General features: G+C 40.5%; 5 protein-coding genes across 5 annotated transcripts; 4 read left to right on the forward strand and 1 right to left on the reverse strand.

The window, feature by feature from the left end:
- Window positions 1-285: 285 nt before the first annotated feature.
- LOC108135254 (RING finger and CHY zinc finger domain-containing protein 1) lies at window positions 286-10,337 on the forward strand. Its single transcript, XM_017255922.2, has 6 exons — window positions 286-424; window positions 1,819-2,812; window positions 6,442-6,603; window positions 7,815-7,973; window positions 8,367-8,645; window positions 9,665-10,337. Exons 2-6 carry the CDS (start codon window positions 2,165-2,167, stop codon window positions 9,782-9,784), a joined length of 1,368 nt encoding a protein of 455 aa, XP_017111411.1. The 5' UTR covers window positions 286-424; window positions 1,819-2,164; the 3' UTR covers window positions 9,785-10,337.
- Window positions 10,338-10,380: 43 nt separating this feature from the next.
- LOC108135292 (lysophospholipid acyltransferase 7) lies at window positions 10,381-12,944 on the reverse strand. The gene is made up of 6 exons (XM_017255977.2): window positions 12,630-12,944; window positions 12,447-12,567; window positions 12,187-12,379; window positions 11,859-12,010; window positions 11,426-11,802; window positions 10,381-11,142 (listed from the first exon to the last, which is right to left on the reverse strand). The coding sequence occupies exons 1-6, from the start codon at window positions 12,839-12,841 to the stop codon at window positions 10,728-10,730; spliced, it is 1,470 nt and encodes a 489-aa protein (XP_017111466.1). The 5' UTR covers window positions 12,842-12,944; the 3' UTR covers window positions 10,381-10,727.
- Window positions 12,945-15,089: 2,145 nt separating this feature from the next.
- LOC108135192 (phospholipase A1) lies at window positions 15,090-16,854 on the forward strand. Its single transcript, XM_017255813.2, has 2 exons — window positions 15,090-15,552; window positions 15,617-16,854. The coding sequence occupies exons 1-2, from the start codon at window positions 15,372-15,374 to the stop codon at window positions 16,753-16,755; spliced, it is 1,320 nt and encodes a 439-aa protein (XP_017111302.1). The 5' UTR covers window positions 15,090-15,371; the 3' UTR covers window positions 16,756-16,854.
- An 800-nt stretch (window positions 16,855-17,654) lies between these two features.
- Window positions 17,655-18,100, forward strand: LOC108135213 (dynein light chain roadblock-type 2). Its single transcript, XM_017255838.2, has one exon. The coding sequence runs from the start codon at window positions 17,730-17,732 to the stop codon at window positions 18,021-18,023; it is 294 nt and encodes a 97-aa protein (XP_017111327.1). The 5' UTR covers window positions 17,655-17,729; the 3' UTR covers window positions 18,024-18,100.
- A 1,051-nt stretch (window positions 18,101-19,151) lies between these two features.
- Window positions 19,152-19,845, forward strand: LOC108135210. Its single transcript, XM_017255835.2, has 3 exons — window positions 19,152-19,331; window positions 19,390-19,571; window positions 19,636-19,845. Exons 1-3 carry the CDS (start codon window positions 19,281-19,283, stop codon window positions 19,754-19,756), a joined length of 354 nt encoding a protein of 117 aa, XP_017111324.1. The 5' UTR covers window positions 19,152-19,280; the 3' UTR covers window positions 19,757-19,845.
- Window positions 19,846-19,933: the final 88 nt, after the last annotated feature.

Here is a 19,933-nt window from a genome sequence, read left to right on the forward strand (position 1 = left end):
TCTAGACCAGAATTCCCCCTTAAGAACTGAATCATGTAGTACAGCAAAGCTGCCGTTTATTACCAGCTAAAGTGACTACATGGCACAAATATACGTTTTAAGGGGAATTACTGTATGGATATTAGCCACTATTTTACTATATAAGGATCAGAGCATATAACTGGATCCCTAAGTACTTGGTTCTTGGAGTAGCAGCACTGCTGGATCGCTGGCCGGTAAGCTTTAAGCTGCAGAGCGGAGGAAAGCTTCGGCAGACTGGCTGGCATCAGCAAGTGGAATAGCCGCACTCCGCTCAGTTGGAAATCCAATCTCGCCGCACGAGCAGGCGAGTTGAACGCGGACACTTGATTGGTCGCCGTTGTCGTGGCGCTTTAATCCACTTGACGATTTCGAGCTCCGAGCTGCGATCTCCTCCGTGCCGCTGGTGTGTGTTGTTTCACTTTCAAGTATTCGCTTCGTTGCTAATAAATTATAATTAACGAATGGGTAAAATTATAATTAAAGGCTACATTTCAGCGAAAATCGCAATGAGCAGATAATAGAGTCCAAGAAGATGAGAGTCATTCGCGAAGCGAGCAATAAATAAAACGAACTCAAAAGTGCCGAAACACAACAAATCAAAAACACGTTAAACAAGAAATCGGTTTGAAAAACCTATATAAATTTGAGTATATATGGAATGAATGTCGGTGCGTGCGAGTGAACGAATTATGTGTATCTGTGCCAAATGCAGCCAAACTTCAAGTCGAAGGCGGCTCCGATTTGGATTGGAAACTTTTAGAAACCGATTACGCAGATCGTGACACTATTTAATGCACTTATGCATTTGTCCGCCCGATCGCCTGCAATTCGCATCTGTGTGAGTGTGTGCGTGCGTGCGTGCGTAAACATCAATGTTTTAAAATTGAATTCAGAATCGAGTTTTAACGCGGCTGCGTTCCTTTCGGCGACTGGTTTTCCGCAGCGCTGCTTTTATCGCCTTAAGTTTGTAATTTTAGCACACTTTCAATATTTATTGTCGGTGCCGCTGTGCTCCCCTTTTGATAATTGCGAAAAACAAACTGAATAAACAAGCTTCAGCAACGATTTTTCTGCTCGCCGCTCTATGCAAATAAGAGTAGCCACGAAACGATAATGACAAAACCGAGCCAAGAAAACGAAAGCTCATCAGCTGTAGCCATTGTATTGCTATTGCTGGCAGTTCCTTTTTCGGCAGCATCTGCAACATCAACATTGCTGCCCAGCAGCAACCAGCAACACCAGCCTGCAATTCCAGCAACAGCAATTCCATCAGCAGCAGCAGCAGCAGCAACCCCGTAGCGAAAGTTTTGCCAAGTTTGCCCCCACTTTTTCATTCATCATCCGCACTGTGTGCCAAGGCACTGCGAATCTTTTTGGGGCTAAGTAAGCGGTAGCACAAGGTCCCCTCAAAACAACTGCGTCCAAAATATTAGCTCTACATATGCCAAGTCAGTTGACTTTTCCTATACTCAAAAACTGTCGAGTTCGAAATCCCAAATTAGCTTTGGCTTAACTTATAGTTTACTTATGGTATTTCAGTAATAAATGTTTACTCATCAGAGTCCCGACTAAAAATCAAGATACACAGCTGTTATCTTATTTAGATGGCCTTTTACAGTCGGGGGGACTGGGAAACATTGAAATGCAAATACGCTGCTGCCTTGGTAGTGTTGCTGTGTCATACGTTCCGGGGGACAACCCAGTCTACTGGCTTAGGTCTAAACTGATCAATCAGTGTGTGAACAGCGGCCTGTAACAAGTACTTACCACATTCCCACACTTTTTAATCGCTTCCAGCCCAGTGTCACATCACCTGTGCGAGCTTGGGCAACCGAAAATTTGACAACGACTGCCTATGAGCACTTGAAAAAATGTTGCATAAACGAAAGTTGCTTCCGACCGCGTGAAAAGTGAAAAAGGGAAAAACGGGAGGAGTCGAGCTGGGCAAGCCGGGTACTCAGATTTAAGGCTGCTCACGTCGACGGGACGGATACAAAGTCTACATGTGTGACAACAGCAACATCGGCAAATAATTTAAATGCTCCGCGGCGGCAATTGAAGAGGCATCAATTAACAAAGACGACTGCAACTTAGAGGAATAGTGGAAATCACTTATATATAGACATTTAGCTCCTGCAGCAAAATGAAGAATCGTCAGCGGCCGCGCCGAATATCGCTAAATGAAAACCACAACAGATACTTGGGGAGCAGCAACATCGATGTACAAATATTTACCAATACAAAAGAACCCAATCAAGTCAATTTAAATTCATCGTCAAAGCCGCTGACAACTACAGCAACGACGACCTCAGCGGAGGCTTCGGCTATCTACGCCGCTCTTCCCGCTTCGCTTTCAGTCGCTCAGATAGCCCAGCAGCAACAGCAACAGCAACAGCAACATATACATGCACGGCAGCAACATTTACGCCTCCAGCAGCAACAGCAGCTGATTATGCCGCCCACAGTGATGACAGGCAAATATTGTCCGCCGCACGCCAAGCTGCGAAAATCGAAATCCACCCCGAGTCTCAACTTCGATGGCAGCCAGCCCATGGAGGAGGACGCCCGCTGTCACTCCATTTCCCCATTTTCCCGTGGAAATCCCGCCTCGGAGGCTAAGCAAATGCAGCAACATGAACAATTTTCACGCATCACCAGCAGCGACAGCAGCTGCAACAGCCATGGCAACAGCAACATCGGCAGCAACAAGTGCAACAGCAATGCGACGTCGACAACACCGGAGGCATTGCGCTTTGGATGCGCCCACTATAAGCGACGCGCCATGTTTGTGGTAAGTGCAATGAGTAGTCAATAAGCATTCATATCAGCAATAGGTTCTGCGGCAGTTAGCGAATCTTTTTCTGCACAATAAGTGAAAGCAAAAGTGCAATTCAATGTCAAAGGAGGTTGGTAGATTAGATAATTAATATAAAATAGTACTTGTTCTCGCGCACAAGACGCTACATTATTTTAGTTGCAATTTGGGCCAAGTATTAATTTTTTAATTTAGAAAAAACCCTTTTAGAAACCATATACATTTTTACACATTTTTACAGATTTGAATTAAGCCCATTTTATATAATTATCTTGAGTTTTTTGAGCCTTTTTTGGTCCAAAATTATTATTTAAAATTCTACAATGCTAAGATTTTAATAGAAATATTAAAAAACTATTTACAGAATAAAATCTGAGTAATATAAGATAGAAGTTTTCCACTGCAGTTACAAAAAACTCATTGCCTTTGAAAGGGCTGTGTATATGTTTTTATCTTTTCAATTATTGTACTTTAAAGAATATGTCAAATAGCGTCGGATCGTGGCAATTTCTCGATTAATATTTTACTTACCAACCAATAAAGATATTTACCCTACACATTAATTAAAATTATGCGGGTCGAAAGCAATATCTGGAGTAGCAGAATAATAATTTACCAAGAGTTTCGAATTAATTTCTTATTGATGTGGGAACCCTTATGCTTAATAAAGAGGAATATCCATCAATTCCCATTAAAAAATTTTCATGACAATCCCGCTGATTTGAAGTGTGAGAAGCGTAGAGCACTTATTACTTGCCATACCGACTTTTTTTGGAAACGAAATACTATGTTTAAATTAAAAGGCAATTCCTTAAGACCCCAGTTTTTTTTGTTTTATAAGATTATGAGAAAACATTTATTAATTTTTAAAAATCGCACGACTGTATGATTAAGTAACATTGAAAAGAAGAGGGTCAAATTAGTTAGGGATAATTGTAGATGAATTGACAAATGAAAACTTGTCAACTACATTAATTTTTTAACTTCTTAAACGTAGCATTACTGTATTCTAAAAAACAAGTTATTGATTATGTTAATGCTTACTTATATTAAAGAAATTGTCTAAATTTCATTTTTTTGTGGCTATTAAATTTTGCACATATTTGAGAATTTTGGATTTTTCGAGAAAGTAATTATGGCGCCTTCGGAAGGCATCTGTGCTTTCTGCACATTTCGCCGTAGCTACCACTGCTACCTTCTGAAATGGCCATTTAACCTTTATTTATTCGATTCTAAACAAACCGCCCAAATAAAGTGGCTGAAGTCTAAACAGACACCTTTGGCAATGATTCTTTTGTGCCCGCTGTAATTTGAGTTCAATTCGAGGGAATTACTGTTTGCACGGCGAATGTTCATGATGTCCGGGATCCGGAGAGGTACGATTGCGGGCAAGGGTCTGGAAGCAAATTAAACCGACTCGTCTGCTCCGGTTCCGATTCACAGCGATTCACTACCCCGGAGGCGAGTGGCCATTTAACACCTCCATTCTCCATTCATCTGGGCAAACAATGCGTTTATCTCCATCGGTCGGGCTTGGATAAGAAATTATGAGGAAACGTGAAATTGTGTGTGCATATAGAGCAATCGTTCCCCAGCTATATTCAGGTCTTTACTTTACCAATTAGGGGCCAGCAGACATAATTATCGAGAGGTGATAACTACGGGAAATGATAGTATCAGTGAATAATATTAAGGTGAGAAAACTGACTCAATGCAGGGGAAAGAAATAGAAAAGTATGGGGCTGAGTTGGTATGATTTCGAAAAGCGACGTCGAATGCTTCTGAAATATGGCAAAATAATGGATAACATATTCTTACTTTGATCACTCAAATTTGGTCATTTGGATTGGAAATCTTAGGGACTGGGAGATTCTAGCAATTCTAATAACATGTATGACATCTTTTCAGTTATATAAAAATACTAACCGTTTAGATTTTAAATGCCTCTGTGGAAAGCATCTCTTACACGATAGAATATAAACATCATCATGTTAAAGTTTATATACCCTTGCATGTATATAAAAAAAATGTTTCCTTAATCGTTTCTCAATTTGTTTTATGTATTGTACCATTCACGGGTTGGCATAAATATTATTTTAGGATATAAATAAAACCGAGTAGCCAAATCATTAAGTAAATAATATAAAACCAAAACTGAAAGCAAAGTATGTTAAGTCCGTTAAAGGAACTGCAAAACTGAAACATTCACATTTCACGATATGAATTAATCATGTCGTACCACTTTACAAAGCTTTCAAAAAATGTCACGTAAGTCCATACACGCCCCAATCTGTCCTACATTTTCTATAATCCGAAGGGTCTTTCGATGTTTTCGCTTGTGTACACACGTTTCACACCGAGAGAAATTGGGAAAAGCAAAGGTTCAACTTATTTGCATTAACGAGGGTCACATTAGCTGTTGAATCAGGTGGAGTATTTTATTCTCAAATATTTATATTCGCGTTGATGTACATACAATGCGTGAAATTAATTTATACATTCCTGTGGACTTAAGCTCAATGCCAAAAGCGATGTGTGCAATCGCAGTCCCCAGTGGAGCAATGCCCGCAATTAATGGCCCCCTAATATCGTGTGTTCCAACCGATCTTGAATCAATATGTCATAGAGCCTTGTATTTGTCTTGCTTCTTTGTTTCGGGGAATAAATAAATTTGATGTCTGATGTCTGGAGTTAGCCAATTGCGTTATAATGCGATCATTAGTGCAGCGCAGCAATAAAACGAGGGGAAACACAAAGAAACCGGATTCGAAGACTCTACTCTGTTTCTGTTCTTCAAGTGTTATCATCGCAGCAGAGTTGAAATAAATACTTACTATATACGAAAAGTGTTGTCGAGCTATAAATAATCCTCAAAGATAGTAGAGACGTTTAGCGGAGGAGCGAGGTTGGGTGATATAAATACACCCACTTCAGCGAGGCCTGGACTTTGTTACATAAGGTACAGAAGACAAACAAACAAGATACAGAAATTTGTAAGCCACACCGATTTTAAATCTCTCTGCACACAGCAACAAGTTCCGAATTCTAAAATCAACGCCAGAAACCGGATCGATCTGATGCCGATGCGGTCGGTCTTTATCATAACCAAATGTTGATGATTCCCTCTGTCGACTGGAGAACTAATTAGCAGCAACCTAATGAACAGACACGAGTGGCTCTTGCCATCTTTACAAGCGAATTAAGTTTCCACCATGATTTGATTAGGAGTTCGATCGATCGATCGAATTTAAAGTGCAATCTTTATGATAATGCTAAGTTCGGCCAGCAGATCTGACGCCAAATGAAATTGCCTTCGGGGGACGTCAGTCGTCAATTTCACCTACCATTTGTTTTTTTTGCCGGCTTCCAGGCAGATTTCGTGAATTAGCAACTCAATTTTGGAATTAGGGTCCGCGTCACCGTTGGCTGCTAATGAATTATGTTGCTCGATAATACGTTCGGTAGTCCTTGACTGGGGAAGGGCTCCATCTGAAGTGGAGTGGAAACTTAGACCCATTTAAAGTGGAATTTTTCGTACTCCGTTGTTTTTCCAGTACTAATTTCTTTTGGTGGTGTTTTCTATTTCCCATTCATATATATTTCAGACTCCCTGCTGCAACAAGTTTTACAAGTGCCGATTTTGCCATGACGAGAACGAGACACACCACTTCGATCGCAAGACCCTCACCGAGCTGATCTGCTCTGAATGCAACAGGCGGCAAACGGTTCGGGAGCAGTGCGAAAACTGCGGAGTCCGATTTGGAAAGGTGAGTACTCGATGTGTTGGGTGTGGGTATGGTGTACCCAGATACTTGTACCTAGACACCTATACCTAGTTCACAAAACTTGGTACTTATTACGTTACTTAGGTATTGATTTTCATGAAATTAGTTTTACATATTTTGTTATTTGCGTAAACAAAATTTCAGAATTCTACAACTTAAAAAAGCCAAAAATGATTAAAAATTATATACATATTTTTAGGTATGATCATATATGGTGTACCTTTTGCTTAACCTTTTGCTTAACCTATTTATTCCCCAACACTGAGTACGTGCAGTACTCTGAAATATCCCTTTATCAAGGGTGTTACTCCTAATAGAAATTAAACTTAGTAAATTAACAAAATGTTTTGAAATATTAATTGGGAAAACATTACAACATCGTAATTTAGTCCGTAAACCCTTTGCTTTTTGTTCGGAAGTTAGACCTATTTAGGTCTTCAAATGATCTTTTTTCATGAATTTCGAGTTACCTGAGAGGAAGGACACAACGAGTCCGTTTTAAAAGCTCGGTCTCTGAGCAGATCCAAGTTACTGCAGGCGTGCCACAAGGAATTATTTATCTCCCTTTGGTCCTGACAAAGTCGCGCATCCTTATGTACGCAGATGACGTTAAGTTATGCCTGCAATATATCGATATTTTCCGCAAACGGATCTTAATGCCTTTCAAACATGGTATTTTGCAAATCTATTGGACTAAAATAGCGCTAAATGCGAAATAATGACATTCTATTGGGCAAATTCACAGTATGCCAAGTTTACTCTTTATTTACATAATTTGTGAGTAGACTAGAATTAGACAAATTGATAGCCCTGGCATCCTTCTGGACACAAATCTTACATTTTCTGATCATATTAATTATTGATTCACATGGTGAATAAAGCCAGGGGAGTGCATGATTTATAAAAAGGTGGTCAAAGTTTGGAGTCCCCAATATAGTGTCAATATAGACTGAATAGAGTCTGTGCAAAAAAACTTTTTTAATGGGATTCATTTTAAAGTACTTTTTAATGACTATAATAAACTCTATCATATCATTTATACTACTCACTCTTTAGCAATTTTAAAAGCATTAACCTTATCTTACTTAGTATTATTAATTGGTTTATTAGTTTGGTATGTGCTTTGAATAAGTCTGTACATTCTCTAAAAAAAAAAAAAGATTAAGTATTTTGACTTATATAATTTGTTGCAGTACACCTGCCTGATCTGCAACCTCTTTGACGATGCGGACAAGCAGCAGTACCATTGTCATGGCTGTGGAATCTGTCGGATTGGCGGGGCAGAAAACTTCTTCCATTGCGAGGTGTGCAACATGTGCCTTCCCATCCAGCTGAAGATCGATGGCCACAGGGTGAGTTGTTTGACATAATTTTGCACTCCATTAGGTTCCGTGATTGTCCACTTGGAAGGCATTTGGCTTGTAAGTGCGGAGTGTGACCTCCGCGATTCGAAAGCAAGTCGAAGTAATAGCCAGCCGGCTGGCATATTAATTTGGTGTCAATTCGTTGCCGAAACCGGTTGCCTAATTGCTTTTCGTAGCGATCTGCGATCGGTGATCTGCGATCTGCGATCCAGTTGAGTGGATATGAATGTCAAAACGGTTCGAGGGATTGCCCAATTAATTGGGCAGCGGCAGCGTATGGAGAGTGCTGTGCATATGCGTATCAGGCACCGAAGATCTGATGGCGGTCAGCATGACTAGGCAAACTTTACTAACCGACGGTCTACTCCTACTCCCTCACAGTGCGTGGAGAACATCTCGCGGTCCCACTGTCCGGTTTGTCTTGGCGACATCCACACCTCACGCATTCCCTGCCACATTCCCGACTGCGGCCACCTGCTGCACAAGATGTGCTTCGACCAGCTCCTCGCCTCCGGCCATTACACCTGTCCCACCTGCCAGACCTCGCTGATCGACATGACGGCGCTGTGGGAGTACCTCGACGACCAGGCCAAGCGTATGCCGGTGCCCCTGAAGTACGAGAACCAGCGGGTCCACATATTCTGCAACGATTGTCACAAGGTAAGATTTCCAATTCTGCGGTTATATTCAGCCACTTAACCTTAATGGGTTACACCACTCTCGGAAAGAATCGAAATTGTTTTTAGAGAGTTCTATAACTTGGGTCAGGCGAGTCGAATTAGACATGTGCCAAACTTAGTTCAAAAGCTTTCGATATAAAACATAAAGATCCAGATCTACAGATTGGAAAAATTTAAACTTGAAGTATGATAGTTTCGTTGTATTTTGTTGATCATTTGTAAATATCATATATGGATTGGGTAATACAAATGTTTCACTCAAATTTTATAGAATTCTCGAAAAAATGTAGCAAACAATTTAATTTTACGGCTTGGCTTAACAAATAAAAAAAGTTTTATACTATATTTCTAAATACAATATATATACCATATATCGTGTTTCATATATGAGATTTTTATAATCCCACTGAGGTATTTTTATACCAGTTACTGTTAGAGTAAATACGTATACGTATTATATTCATTGAAAAGTATATAACACGTAGAATGAAGCGTTTTCATAAAAAAACAAAAATATTTGACAAACTCATTTGTTAAATAAAATAAAATATAATTAAGATGGATTTATAATTTATGTCACATGTTTATTTCTTAAAGAGCAAATCTAGGCGAGTCGTTATAGACATGTCCTTTTGTTGTTTTTCTATCAAAATTAAACTTTCCGATCAAGGTCGACGATTGGACAAATATTTCCCAAAGCTGGTATAAGAATAGTTATTCTCGAATTTTTTCGCTAACCTTTAACTGATTGTTTTTACTTGATGAAATTCTGACAATCGATTCGGCTGTACAAATGAAAAATAATTATTTACTAAATATCCGTATTCCATATATGGAATTGTTTGATATTTATCCTTTAAAGTAATGCATGATGTTACCCCTAAATATGTTGTCTTTAACCTGCATGAAGTGTAAAAGCCTACTTTTAAATCTAAGTCCGACAATAATAACAACGTTATGAAAGGAAAACTGACCCTTTCTGACCCTTTTACATTGCAGACTTCCAAAACCAAATTCCATTTCATCGGACTTAAGTGCGTGCATTGCGGCGCCTACAACACAACGCAAGATGTGAAACGCCGCCTGTCCCTAGTTAATGATGAGCCATCCTCAGCATGATGTCCACCGATTCGCAGCACATCAGCATTCAGCATCAGCATCCACATTCGCATTCGCAACAGTTAACCTCTTGCCATGCTACCCATATTTGAAGAAACTAATTTGTTACCTAAACGCAACACAACTGAAATCGAAACGCATTGAATTTAGAATAAATTCGAGCTGGTATCGAATATAAACCACACAAAAACACAAACAAAAGGCTCCCTAAATCATTCGGGTGTTCTCTCGAAACTCCTGGAGATTTAAAAATATTAATTAGGTTTAATTGAAATATATAGTTTCAATATTGTGATAGGCCTATAACAAAAACTTTATCCAAATTGTTTTTTTAAATCTCTAGGTGATTTCAAACCCCCAATTTAGTATACACTTTACACATTGGTCAATACAAAGTTTCACTCGAATTTTAAAGTATTATATTTGCAAAATTCATTTTGTGTAAGCCTCGAATTTCTCCACAAAAAGTAATTTTAGAAAAAAAAACTCTGTAAATTCTTAAAATTCCGTTATGCATTAATTCTGAATAAAATAGATAACTTACAACAAGAAATACTTTGTGTTATTCATTAGGAAATAAACGAACATAGTATGGATTTATTTTTAAAGCCTTTTTATTCCATTTTTATTTGCTTTGGTTAAAATATATAATTATCGTTCTTAGTATCTTTTTAGATGTCTAAACTTATTTACAATTCATAGTGTATCATCACTTTTCCTCGAAGAATGTGGATGGTAACGGACTTTTGTACATAATTATATAGCTGATTTTTAAAGAGTAAACATTGTTTGATCATCCCGATTAACAATAAAATAAAACTAGAACTGAAAAACTTTTCGATTTCCTCCGACAGACTTAAAATTACCAATTGGAAAACTTTTTGGAAGTTGTCCATGAATTGAACTACCTGTTAGGGATATTGATGGCTACCGATTGGGCACACTACTGTGTCTTCTCCTTCTGTACTGCGGCAGCGGTTAAATCTCCGCCAGCTGCCTTTTCCACCTCACGATTCTTTTTACGTTCGGCCTTCTTCTTCTGACTGGTCAGGTATAGACCCAACGCAATCATCGCCGCCCAGCTTACGTATCCAATGTGATAAACGGAGCTATAGAACCGCCAAATTTTGCCAAACGATGAGAGCAGGAAGGCTTCGCCCAAGTAACTGAAGGCGAACCACTTGAAGATCCAGAAGAGAACATCGATCACCCGGCGCCTGGTGCCAGTTTCATGTTTGCGCACCAGCTTATCCCACATGTCCTCCAGGGCAACGTAGAAGGGAGCGCCCATGATGCAGAAGTAGTGTCCCGGTCGGAATCCGTGCCAGTAGGCGGAGCACAGCAAAGTAGCGCCAGTTCTAAGAAAGTGCCAAAGGCAAGTTAGTAAGGGAAACACTCAATAGCTCATAATGTATGTAACTAACTACTAGGAATACCTGCCAACCCTGCGATCAGTAGCAAAGGGAAAGAACAACAACAACGGAAGTAGTAAGAAAAGCAAGCGAAAATACGACAAAAGCTACAATTCTATGAAACGAGTTAATGTAAGAATCGGGAACTAATAGTTTTGTACCAATAGAACGTGATAGCATCACAGTTACTTGCTAAATACTTGGAAAGTCTCCGTAGCAACAAACACACCTGTATCTCTTGCTGGGGAACAGTTTGTAAACGTTGACAGCCAGCCAATACTGGACACAGACGTTCCAGTGCTTCATGCCCTCGCGGAAGGTCCAGCATCGCTCCACCTCGAGTACTCTCGTGTTCACGATCGTTGTGAAGTTGTACAGGTGCTTGTCTGCATCGCGTTTCAGGTGCTGGTAGCGTTTCCGTGGTCCCTCTCCATTGTTCGGATCCGACTCATCCGGATACGCTCCGAAGCCAGCCATTGTGCAGACACATTCGCTCAGAGTTAGCCCGGTGTAGATGCGAGCACGGAATGTCCAGAACGTGGGCCACACGTACATCAAGCGGTAGACAAAGGAGCGGTCGTTGAAGAACTCATCACTCAAAGCATACTAAAATAAACAGCAAAGTAAGTACTCTTCGGAGGCATGTTTAAGTCACTACTCACATCTAGGGGCCACAAATAGTTGGTGGCCAGATAAAGAGCGCAGTAGAATCCTGCATTTTTTAGCTTTTCCAGAGTGGCTTCAACGCAGGGTGCGTGGCTCTTAAAGGGCATCTCAAAATAGTCCCTGTACGTGCGATACCGATAGTAGGGACCTGTGAGTTGATAAACAAAAGTGGTTGCGCCTCATAGAAATCGATTTTGAGCGTGTATGAGTTGAAGTACTATCAGCATTTGGATTGGACTTTGATACCATACATGTTCGCAACACAGACAGCCGTTCTGCGTGCAAGTGAATAGTTAATTAGCTTGAACCCAGCCTGCTCTTCACCTGTTAGAACTCCGATATAGTTAAAGCTGTAGTGCAGAATCTCGACGGCAGTCAGGGTCTGCAAATCCTCGTCGTAGTCGGTAATCTCGACAAGACTCTCCTGGTTAACATCCCGCTGGTCGTTCTTCTTCTGCTCGTCGCGTGCCTGCAGTCGTTTCCAGGCGGCTGTCTTCTCGAAGGCAATGCCCGACACCTGCCGTGTGGAAGGATTAGCAATCAAGTTACAACTAACGACTGATGGTTATGCAACTGGAACACACCTTCAGGGTCAGTATCATTTGTATCATGTTGGTGTGGCCGGGAATGCCCAGGTGGAAGTCGAACAGGCGGAAGATCACCAGGTAGCCAAACATCACTGCGAAGGTGACGAGGTGACCTTTGCTGGAGGAGGGAGCAGGGTGATAATTAACCGGTTACAAAGGCGGCAGGAGCCCCCAACTCACCTCGGATGCACGAGGAGCACGGTGGCAGTGCCCAGGGCCAGGGAGGCGAAACAAAACAGGCTGTGGAGCCCCGACACAATCACAACCACAGTCACGCCCAGCGCAGTGGACACCAGCTTGCGCTGGCCCTCGTCCGCGATCTTCCTCACATAGCTACCGGCTCCGATGCAACCCAGGAGGCAGATCACGTAGATCACGTCGTCGATACTCATGCCACTTTTGGCTTTTGCTGCTCCTTCTGCTATTGATTTTTGGGTTGCCTTTGTGTGTTTTGGAGGCGCAGAAACATCGAATGCCAATCAAAACAAAACAATAACATATCGAGTGGGAAGACCGGTTTCTCAACCGATTAACCAAAAGACTATCGAATGAGACAACCGACTAAAATTTCACCAACATTTATAAAATATATTATATATATTATATATAAATATATTATATTATAAAATTTATTTCGAGTAAATAAATTGGATTTAATTTAATCTTTTTTATTTGTCAATTAAATCTTGGTCGGGCTAAAAATTCACCGATAGATTTTCGATTTCATGGTGGCTGTAGCATTGTTTTCCGATAGATTTTCGATTAGTTTATGCTTCGGATTCACAGCTGTTTTCCTGTATGGAATGTGTCTCCGCTAAATTCGGAGTCAGCATTAGAGTATCCCACTAACAACCGGAAACTTCGCATGCTATTGCACAAAAGCTGGATGACATGAAACCGCGAAGAACCTCCGCTAAAAAATAATGTGGACGAGAATGCATTTTATTGCAATCGAATTGAGCCTCGAATTTCTGTGCAAACGAGAAAATTGTTGAATTTGCTTAAATTCATAAATACTATTCGATTTATGGGCATTTTAATTTAAGAAGTGAAATTATAAACGATTCTTTGACTGTCGTTACTACTTTGTATTCATCATTAAATTTAAACTGTTTTTCAAAATGTTCTAAAATGTTATAAAAAAAACTATGGCCAAATTGCATGCAATTATCTTGACAAGGAAACGTTTTAACTAATTATAAGTTTACTTCTTTGTTGTATATTTTTGTTGTACATGAAATAAACTTTTTGTTTTCCGACAGTGTTGGTGCTTATCCAAACTGTAAGAACAATTTTTTTTTTTAAATACAGTAAAAAAACAAAATTAAAGAAATATGGACAAAGACTTTCGATTTCCAGCTCATCCTCTTTTAATTTGTGCTTAACCTTACGGATGATATTTTATGTTCAGTTAAAAGTTTGCAACTCAGTGAAGGAAAAATATTCGACCCTATAAGGTATGTATATATTCTTGTTAAGCATCTGGCACCAGGCGAGTCGATCAAGCCATTTCCGGCCGTCTCTCTGTTTAAATTCTTAATAATTACTAATAAAATAACCCATTACTACATCTCGAAGTATAAGTTAAATAAATTATAATTTCGTTGTGAAATTATAGCCAAGTGAAGGTGATCAAAAATGTAAGTTTTTTAGGGTCGGTGATACCTTTCTGTGTTGCTTTGCAAAATTATTTTGGCAAGTGATTTATTTACGTATTGAGTATTCAAATTAAAATACCTATAAAAAAAGTTGAACCGTTTAAAAAGTCTGGAAAAATATTCAATTTTGTAACACATTTCAAAATTGTATGGAACAAGATGAATGCTTAGAAGAATTCCCTAGAGTTTCCCACAATACTCATTGTTTCCATGCAACTCATATAAGTGGCTGTACACAATGCTCATTACATTTGTAACTAAAGCAATGACTTCCTCAAAAAACTCCAAGTTCGTAGTTTGCGGCATTTATTAAATATCAAACCATTCAGCCTTTGCAAATGATATTTCCCAACGCAAGCCTCAAAAATCAATTAGCTAAACGTTCAATTGACTCTAAGCCGAGTCGTTGACATGGGCCTGATAATGAGATTCTATAATCGGTTGTAAACGCCCAGCTGATAGTTGTGATCAAGTTTAGCTAAAACGATTGCCCACTTTTTGCGAGAATTTCCCATGCCCACACTGTCTGTTCTCGTGCTACGTCATCAAGTGCCCATAGAACCGGTAATCCGAACTCGGCTCGCTTCAGTGGGAAGAAACGCGTGCCTCCATGGAAAAAAGCGGGCAATGCCTCATATCAACTGGGCAGATTGTGACCAGGGGCTTGCAATAAGGGGGCTCCAATCCTCCAACTTTATGAACTTTAATCAAGGAAAATTCTAAGATTTTTTATCGGTGAAAACATTACTTTAGGAAATATGTTTTTAAATACATACAAGTAAGGTTTTTGCCTCCGGTAGTCAGTAGTTTGTTACCATACTTTTTATAACTCTACAAAACAAATAAAATTATGTAAAAATAGTAGAAGTGGATGTAAGTTTATCTAATGCTAAAGACTTTATTTATAACATTCTGAAACAAACAAAGTAATGATATACTTGTAGAAGTCTATGTATAAATTGAGATGTACTGTAACTTTTCGAAATGTTCTGTCGATTAAAAATAAAGTTAACTTTATTTGGATAGAGGCTAAGATGTATGTTTGTTTTTAGAATTAGCCATGTTAATATTTCACCTTAATTGCCTATAAGTATTTATGTGATTCTCAGTGGATTTCCCTTAACTGCTTTCCCCTTCGAGCTCCGCCTCTGTTTTGAGCGGGCTTCGCAATCGCAATCGCTTGATCAGTGCGACTTATTGGCGTGCTAATGCCAGGTACGAGTCATGACGTGCTGGTGTGTTGATCTACCAAAGCCCAGAATGCATGGCACTATTTATAGGATCGCTTAGGCGGCAGCATATAAAACCAGCTAGCCCGATCGAGGAGATCAACAGAGTGCAACAGCCAGTGGAATCGATAGCTCCTCTAGCCGCAGCTGATCCAATAAACAGACCTAGAATGTGGATTCAACTATTTGCAGTTTTGCTGTTGGTGGCAGCATCAGGTGAGTTAGCTCAAATTGGTTTGAATATAATCATAATAACGTATGCATAATTACCTGCAATTAGCTCAAGGCAAGCCCAGTGCAAATGAAGTCGAGGACGACGGCGACTACGATGCCGAGATGAGCGATTTTATGGGCGCTCTGCCGGACCTCGACGACACACCCACTGGCATAGGCCAGCGATCGGACATCTCGACGGAGCCGGAGGCGGACGACATTCTGGCCAACCTGGACGACGAATACGAGGGTGCCAAGCACTACGAGTGGAACAGGTGCGACAAGGATCTCAGCGAGTCGCGGGGCATCGGCAAGTTTCTGGACCTGCCCTTCATCAGGAAGATAGCCAGCAACCTGAACCCGTTTGCCAGCCAGAAGCTGCGCATGCAGTTCTACCTCTTCAAGCGGGAATTTCCCGAGTGCGGCAGGGAACTGGATTTCTCGAGCGAGCGCCAGTGGAGGCACTCCGGCTTCAACGCCTCCCTGCCCACCAGACTGATGATCCACGGCTGGATGAGTCAGTCGCGCGGCTCCTTCAACCGGGATGTGAAAAACGCCTATTTGAGGAGGGGCGAGTACAACGTGATCGTGGCCGACTGGAGTGCCAGCTCGGCCAACATCAACTACTTCTCGGTGGTGAAGCTAATTGAGACCTTCGGCGCCCAGTTGGCTCAGTTCGCCAGGAACCTCAACCGGCAGTTTGGCGCCGACTTCGACAGCATGTACCTCATCGGGCACTCGTTGGGGGCCCAGATAGCTGGTTCGGCGGGAAAGCGATTGAAGCCGGACCAGGTGAACACCATCTTCGCCCTGGATCCAGCGGGTCCCAAATTCCGCCACCGCAGCACCGAGTTCCGGATCGATCCCACCGATGCCAAGTTCGTGGAGTCCATCCATACCAGCGCCAACTTTGGGTTCCGCCGGCCCACGGGCAGTGCCACCTTCTACCCGAACTACGGAGCCTACCAGCGTAGCTGCTACTACCTGGGCTGCTCCCACATCCGCTCCTACCAGATGTTCGCGGAGTCCATCAACTCGCCGCTGGGCTTCTGGGGCACTCCGTGCACGCGGGACAACGGGCGGTGGCAGTGCGACCAGAGCCAGCGGCAGTCCATCCAGATGGCGGGCGAGCCGTCGGTCCACAAGGAGGGCGTGTTCTACGTGAAGACCTCCTCCAGCGACCCGTTCGCCCTCGGCAGGCAGTAGAGCTGGGGTAGATAAAATACATAAGCTATCACAATATAAGTAGTTGTAAGCGCCAGTGAATGTGATCAACTTTACCAAATACATGTACAACATTTAAAATCTTGAGCTTCATACTTAAAATGCTTCTTGAACTTATTAAAATAAGAATCGAAAACGATTCTCAATTACTGTTTTCGAACTTTAATCAATTTTAAAAATCCTTTTTTATATCAGTTCCGAAAACTTTTATAATGATAATGCTGAGTTTTTGACAATCCTTAGAAATTGAAAGCTTTTGAATTGTTAAAAACCAGAGGCATCAAAGCTCTGAATTTTACAATTGAATTGAGTTTTTGGAATATTTATTTATCGGTAGACACAAAATTTTCTAAAATCGAGCAAAAATGTAGAATTTATATGGTTATGAAGTACTCTGCTGCCGCTCTGCCGCTGCTCTAAGCTTCTAGTGCTGGCTATGCAGTTTGACAGATGGCGCCACCTTAACCCCGATTGTTTTATAGGAATAATACTAAGGTATCTAAGATATTAAAGGTTGAATCAAGTTTAAAAATCATTTAATCAGTTCCGAAAACAATTTGGAGAAATTTTTAGCTTTCGAATTGTTGAAAATCAGAAAAAATCTACATATATGTACGTACTTTAAAATCCATTAAAAGAATTTCTTCTTTAAAGCTAATTTCCCTCAAGTTTAAAACAGTTACTAAAGGCCTCTTACTTTGATTTATCAGTTAAGTTTTGGTATTTTTTGTAATTATTAACTTTAAGATTGCGATAGAAAATAAATGGTATGATATGTAAATTTTATATATTTTATATTTGTATTTAAATTGTAAATTTAACATTTGTATGTAAATATAAGAAATGGAACCAAAGTGTGCGTCTGATCAAATTTCACATCTAATAACAGCAATCTAACAATCTAATAAACAGGGAAATAAAAATCAACCATAAAAGTACTAATTGTGTTCCACATCATGTCTGCCGAAATTGAGGAGCTACTGAAACGTTACCAGAACTATCCGAATGTGGTTGGCGTGATTATTTTGGACCCATTCGCCATCCCCATCAAGACGACCATGGAGTACACTCTGACCGTGCACTACGCGGCCCTGATCAGCACATTGACGTACAAGGCGGCCAAAATGGTCTCCAACTTGGACGCGAGCAACGAGCTGATGAACATACGCCTGCGCACCAAGGTGCACGAGGTGATCGTGGTGCCCTCCGAGAACTACATCATCATCGTGGTGCAGAACCCGGGCACTTGATTCACCCAGTTCCAGCTCCAGTTGCAGTTCCATTTCCATCCAATAAACCACTCTCCTGTGTTGTTGCCCGATTGCAATTGGCTTTATCTAGTTTTAATTAAAGTTGGAAAGTGTCTGGGCCAATGGCGCATCTTCGGCGGCGTGAAATATGCGACTTGGCGCTGGCTTGGCGTTAATTGCTGCAGATAAATACACGCCGCGTCGCCATAATTACGACAGACAGATTACGGGCCGCACTTAATTGTCCGCCGTAAAGTGTTTGCCGGTATCTCTAATCCGGCCACCGAAGAAGCCACTCCCACCGCCTTAAAAAGCGGCTCCTGCCCGATTTTAATTATTCGGCGACGTTCTGACTCTCATCCGTTTGCATATTCATTGGTTCTTTTTGCGGAGGTTGGGAAATATTGCATCGCTTTGATTTCCATTATGGCGATTTCACAGATTTTTCGCCCTCCGCCGCAGAAACTTTGGCTGCAACGTGGTCGGCCGAGGCCAGATAAGCTATCCGAACCGGTTATAAAAGCGGTCCAGCAGAGGAAAAGGATCCAAAGTGATTTTAATCCTCTTTTTCTGGAGAAGGTGTTCTGCCTTTTTTATTGGCTGATCAAGGGTAGACATCATTTTTTCAACAGGTACATGGTCTGTTATTATTATTATTAAATTGTCTTAAATGTGCCTGTAAATCTCTTAATCTTTTTGATAGTAAATGCTTATATATTTCATTTGTATTAATATATATTTTATATTATTTTTAAATTGACCTTTATTTAGGTTTGAAAAAACGCATATCTTTAATATTGCACTTTTACGACGATTTTTAACAACAGTTTAGCCACTTGTTTAATACAGAAACAAAATATCAAATTTTATAAAATAAAAACTCAAGTTTACAAAAGTTTGTAAAAAAGTTGTCTGTTTGTTGTTTGACTTTTTATTAAAGAAAAGTGTTTTTATTTTAAATTTTTTGGTTATATGGCGATTGAAAATCACAAATGTGTGAGTGTAAGTTTTTTGCCGTCACTAAATTTACAAATACGATTTTTTTTTGAACCCAAATTTTATAATCACCCTATCCATGCAAAAATGTGACATTTGATTTTGGAGGCCTCTAGCATTCTGGGAATATATATTTCATTTCTATTTCAGGTTTCGGACTGTAAAGAACTCTAAAAAACCAAAAAAAAAAAAGAAACAAAATTTTATAATCAAATTTCCAAAATTGTTCAAGTCGAATTTTTCCTTTAAAAAATTGAAGACATGGAGTACGGGAACGGTATGCAATATGAAGGTTACGGTCAGGGTGGTGAAGTAAGTGCCACGTGATTTCATTCTTATACACCCTAATATATGTTTCCTGAATGTACAGGGTTATGAAATGAACTATGACCAGATGGGTCGCGGCCAAGGATATGGCCAGGAGCAGAGTGGCTACGGGCAGGAGTCTAGAAGCTTCCAAAGCGGATCCGCTGCCCTTGGAGGTCCTGGATACCGCAGTCCCCTGCGGTACACCAAAATGCTCCGTGAGATGAACTCCCGCAACGGACTTTAGTAAGTAGATCCGATAGCATTTCATTCGGAATTTGTCCCCTCCAATTATCCATTTCTTCCTCAGTTCGCCCATGGAGCAGCAGCGGGGCAGTGGGCAGGGGGACTACTATAACACTTTGCCCGGCCTAGGCGGCGCTGAAGGTCAATTGTACCAGTCCCGAAACAATGGAAATTCTTACTTCTAAAAATGTTGTGATCATTCAGCGTGTAAAAATAATGGCTTACAGTTAAACGTGTCGCTTAAAAAATAAATTTTAACGTGATTAAAACTGAACTCTAGCATTTATATTAGCGAATCAATTATAAAATATATGGGACAGTTAAGGAACGTTATATTTCTAGTAAACTATTCAAGAACCAAG

Source organism: Drosophila elegans, unplaced genomic scaffold (assembly GCF_018152505.1).
Source record: "Drosophila elegans isolate 14027-0461.03 unplaced genomic scaffold, ASM1815250v1 contig_397, whole genome shotgun sequence".
NCBI classification, from domain to species: Eukaryota; Metazoa; Arthropoda; class Insecta; order Diptera; family Drosophilidae; genus Drosophila; species Drosophila elegans.